Consider the following 5,372-nt stretch of genomic DNA (forward strand, 5'->3'; position numbering starts at 1 on the left):
ACATCGATTTTTTTATATGAAATTAGACCATTTTTACTGCCACCCACACAAAAAAATAACATGTACCGCCATATGCAATATATTTTTTTTTAATTGGCAGATTTAGAATATAAGTACTTATTATCCATTTGCGTTTTCCGTGATCTTGGTGTAATTTATACCACATTACCATATTATATACTGGATATATGTCTATTTTATATGTGTTACAAAAGGATTTTAGGTCTATTTAAAATAATTGTAATTGGCTTAATGAGACGAAATGAAACTGCTTATTATGGCAATACCTATAACCTATCAAATCCCGAATGGCGGCTATTTTTCTTGTCTGTTTTCCGTATCAGCTGCTCTGCGCCTGCGGTGTTTTGTGTTTATTCTGTATATTTGTCCTGTGATTACATCGAGTTGAGCTTCGGTTCCTCTGTATTTGCAGTCGACCCTGTGCTTTTTTGTATTTTCCCTTCCTATATTCACTTATTTTACTGAAAATCTCTTTCGGGAAAGTGACTCTTTTTTTTGTGATATATTCGTGGTTTTTCGTATGAAATGGGTTGTACAAGTCATCGAAACTGTGTAATTTGTGGCAAACAAGAGAGTAACCCGAACGAATTCTACGACGATTCTAAGTTTTTTGCCAAATTTCCACTGGATGAAATCCGGTAAGTAAACATTATAGTAACCTATGTCATGTTAGCATAACGAAACATTTGGTACTATACTTTGTGTCATTTAGCATGTCAGTAGCGATCGTTGGCCCGACTTTCATCTCGAAGTCACAATTTCGACAGCCACTGAATACCCTATAGAACATAAATTAAAGCCTTTATGGCTTAAAATTTAAGAAAAATGTGAAATTGAGGCATATCATCATTGACTTATGCATATCATTGTAAATTTGTAAGTTGTTATGTCACATTTTTAGCATTATGTTTTTATACTTTTTAAAAAATTTAATTTATTATTATTTAATTTTAATTTATTATTATTTAGTGACTCGAATTATGTGTCCGAGAGTGTATATATAAAAATCAATTAATATTTACAATAAAGACTGCTCCATTACTCTTATGTTCAAGTAATTTTCAGTTGAAGGTAAATATGGTGCACATTGTTAAGTTTCCAGTAGAAGCTGCATATGGTGCATTTTGTTAAGTTTCCATTAGAAGTATGGTGTTTTTGGGCCCTTAAATTTTTGAAAGCAAAATTAGCCTGTACTGCAATGATGTTAAGATTTAAATTAAATGTTTTTTTTTTTATATTTCATCACATGTCACCACATTTGTATAGGTTAACTTTGGACATTTTACAAGGTAGAATCTTAAAATTAAAGATTATTTATCCTTTTCTAGTGAGTTGGGTTAATATATAAAGAACAACAATTAAATTGATGACCAGTTTGCGTATGCATCCTCTGATATTGATCTTTCATGTAAAATCTTTTTAACTAAAAAACTATGAAAATTTGTTTGATAAATAAGTATCTATACTTTCAGCTGCAAGGAGTGGGTTAGAGCTGTTGGCATTGAAGATTTGGCACATATGCCTATTGAAAAACTTAATGAACGACGCCATATCTGCGGAGATCACTTCGAAAAAAGTCATTTTAGTAAGGAAATGAATTGTTTGAAGAATATTGCTGTACCTAAACTGCAATTATCCTCACCTCCACTGACTGATAAACAACTTCAACATTTTCCTCTGCATACTGCTGCAAAGAACAAAACAGGTTTGTCTTATGATACCGAAAATACATTGGATGAAAATGAATTGCAAAACTGCTTCCAAACCAGCGAAAACCAGTCCGCTCTACGATGCCGCATAGAATCCTACAGCGGGCTTGTTTTCAACTTAACAATGATTCTAGTATATAATAACGCGAAATTGAAATCATAATATTATTTTCTTTTAAAGACTTAATTTTTGACTTGAACTGATGTCTCAAATAATTAATTTATGTGTACTTTGTGTGTCAATTCAATTTTAATTGATTTTAGTGCCTATACCTGATGCACCAATGGCTTCCACAAGTAAAGAACATCATGTTGCTGACCCTGTCCTGAGTAAGTTTTTTGTAGACTTAATCTATAAATTTTGAAATTATTTCTAATTACATGATTACTTTTTATATTTCTCCTAACAATCATAAAATTTAATTTCAGTACCTGACACGTCAATGCCTTCCGTAAGTAAAGCACCCTTGATTGCTGATCCTAAATTGGGTAAGTTTTTTATAGACACTATAATCTAAGTTCTTTTTACAGCAAGAAATGATTTTATGTTTATTTTTAATGTCAATCATGATTTTTAATTTCAGTGTGTTCAGTCAGGTACAAACCTGACGCTTCATTACCTTCCACAAGTAAGGAACACCTTGTTGCTGATGTTGTCTTAAGTAAGTTTTTTCTAGACACTATAGTTTTTTTTTATAAATATTTACTTTACATGAATATTTCTTGTGTATTTTTAAAATTTAATTGAAAATTGTAATATTATTTGTGTATACAACAATTTAAACGTGTGCTGTAAGAATATATTGTTTTCTACAATTTGTAGCAAATTAATAAAACTATTTTAAGAAAATATTTATGACTACTTTTATTTCTTTTCTAATTATTAATAAGAACCTCCACAACCTATTATCAAAATTTTTTACTGTTGTCGATATATTATGGACGTCACTAGTATCGATAACGGAACGACATCACTAATATTGACTGACAGTTGTTATTTTTATGTTGCTTACTTTGATTGTCAAATAGGTTATTGTTCTTAAGTTGGCCCTGTCCGTTATCGGCGTAATGTTGGCTAAAAAAGAGGACTATCCTTCAAAAAATTTGTTTGGAGTGCCGACTCTTCAACGTAGTGGTTAGATCCTCTTTGTTTGCGACTAGAACCGACTAAATAGCAACTTTCCTTCTGTCATGGTCACGCTGGAATAAGCCACGCCTGAAAATTACCCACAAAACGGCTTTGTATAAGAGTATTCCAATATATTATCATGAAATATTAAATAATATCTCAGGATAATATTCTACAATATTTAAATATTAAAAATACCCACCAAAATTAGGCAGTTTTACTTTTTGACTACATTATCGTGAAATATTAAATAATGTTTCAGAATTCTAGAATATTTAAATAATAAAAATAGCCATCGTAATTAGGTACAGTTTATTATTTCAATATTCGAGTATGTATAGTGAACTACTATAATTTACTCGAATACTTAGAATAATAACGCATAGAATGATAGTTTCATATCAAACGAACTGTCACAAGTGAGGCAAAAAACCAATTCATGTAGGCATTTTCGTGTCTTGTTGCAACGATATTAATTTTCGGTTTTAGTGAATATTTATATAAAAATACAAGTTGAAACGCGTTACTTTCTTGTGGAATGTGATGTTAGTATCTATTTTATGTTTGTCTGACGTATTTTTACACTCATTTACCGCACATTTCGTCATTTTTAGCTAAAATTCTGGAGCTGTCCGCGGTGCAAGTTGACCTTGAGCACTGATGGCCCGCCCGTTCGTGTAGGCCCTTTTGGCGCGCTTCAATTTGCCTCACTTAGCGTGTGCGGACTAGGTTTCTATGCGTTATTATTCTAAGCTCGAATATTACTACTACTACGACTAACCTGAAAATTACCCTAATGCCTTCACATAGCTTGTGGAGTGTCCCCAGAGTTTGATCGCTAAGGTTTAAATGACCTTCCGATTAGATGGCAAGAATGTATAGACGAAGGTAAATATTTTGATAAAACAAATATATTTTATCTTACAAAATAAATTGTCTTAATTTTTAGTACGATACTATTTACCCATAATATTTGCACATCTGGTTGTAAGGTCGAATACAACCTAATATTACTTAAGACCTTCAACATTACTGTATTCCGGCAAGTAAACGTGTTCTATACTATCACTTAAGAGGGAGCAGAGGAAAAATTCCTAATCTTCGATTTGATTTTAGAGGGGTATATCAACTTTAAAGTTAAAAATAAAATATTGTATGAGTAACTACACGATATATTCAAGCATAGACATTAATCAGAAACATAAAACAATAAAGTTTCCTCGATAGATAAAAATCACGAAATGACATCTAATTTTCACATTTTTTCGATTCATCCTCGAAATGCTACAGGTTATTAGGACAAAAAATTAGATAATTAATTATATTTATGCATGATCGACAACTGTCACTACGGATTTTTTTAATCCCTTTAGTTTTAGAGTTATTCCGCTAAAACGAATTTGGTACTTTTAATGCGCAAAATTCGACGTCTCCTGTCGCATGTCACGCGAACTTCAGGTATATATTTGTTTCACAAATTTGGGCGGAGTCAACGTCAAAACTTTTTTGGATGAGAGCTATTAAGCACCCACCCAAAGGTGTTTTGTGTTGGATACAAGCAACCAGCAACTAAAAGCGAATATTCTATTTTCATACAAATTGCGGCGACTGTGGCGATTTCACACCAACTGTCGAAATAGAATATCCGCTTCTATACTCTAGCCAAATTTGATGTAGAATGTTTAATAACAAAACGTTGCTAGGTAACCAATGATGGCATAGGAAAAGAACATTTTTTTTTCAATGCTCATTATTAAGGCTTGCTCTACCCACGGCCTGCTCCCTTAATTGGAATTTAAATAGATAGGTAGGTAATTGGGCTATGTAGATAATAATACTATATATATATATATATCGCGAAGGACTTCTTGCGTCTTTACAAACTACCACCCTGCGGCGTCCACTGAATGTATTGAGATTTTTAATGTTTTCAATGCGTATGTAAGATGTTTTAATCAGTATCATATCAGTAGTCGACGTCAAATTTCATTTAAACGTTAAATGGTGATATTCAAATTAAATATTTCTAGCTGAATTTGTGCGTCCGTTCACTCTTAAATCTTTCTTGCACACTGAATATCTCCGTATACGTTCAAAACACTGCATGCACATTCCCGCCTCCATCCAACTGTATGTTTAAAGCAATTCCGTATAATGCTCTGCATATATCATGATGATTATAATAACTAAATGACATCCATCTACTACGAAATGCAGATTGGTTCCGAATACTGTTTTTGAATTATTGTATCCAGCTTATCAGCCAAGAGGCTTCCACCTATATAAGGGCTTATACTGACTCCAGGCACAGATAATAAATAATTAATAGATAGCATACAAAAGTGACAATACCTATGTATAGCGTAGGTATTTTGACTTTGGTGGTCTACAAAATCTTAAAAAACAATATAATCATTTTTGACGACTGACAGGTAAGTTTGTATGTATAAACAGGTAAGCTCAGAGGCACAGGCTGGTGTGGACAGGTAAGTCCGGAGTTGGACAGGTAAGTA

The 5,372-nt window shown here is 32.4% G+C and overlaps 1 protein-coding gene across 1 annotated transcript in view; it reads left to right on the forward strand.

The window, feature by feature from the left end:
• Positions 1 to 416: 416 nt before the first annotated feature.
• The window catches only part of LOC113238989, a 5,862-nt gene continuing 906 nt past the window's right edge, over positions 417 to 5,372 (forward strand). The window contains exons 1-6 of the mRNA XM_026475859.1: positions 417 to 659; positions 1,494 to 1,726; positions 1,995 to 2,060; positions 2,160 to 2,219; positions 2,315 to 2,392; positions 5,314 to 5,345. Coding sequence (XP_026331644.1) covers positions 547 to 659; positions 1,494 to 1,726; positions 1,995 to 2,060; positions 2,160 to 2,219; positions 2,315 to 2,392; positions 5,314 to 5,345 — 582 coding nt within the window. The 5' untranslated portion in view covers positions 417 to 546. The remainder of the gene's footprint in view (positions 660 to 1,493; positions 1,727 to 1,994; positions 2,061 to 2,159; positions 2,220 to 2,314; positions 2,393 to 5,313; positions 5,346 to 5,372) is intronic.

The sequence above is a fragment of the Hyposmocoma kahamanoa genome, unplaced genomic scaffold (genome assembly GCF_003589595.1).
Source record: "Hyposmocoma kahamanoa isolate Upper Pololo Valley unplaced genomic scaffold, ASM358959v1 99012, whole genome shotgun sequence".
Lineage (NCBI taxonomy): Eukaryota > Metazoa > Arthropoda > Insecta > Lepidoptera > Cosmopterigidae > Hyposmocoma > Hyposmocoma kahamanoa.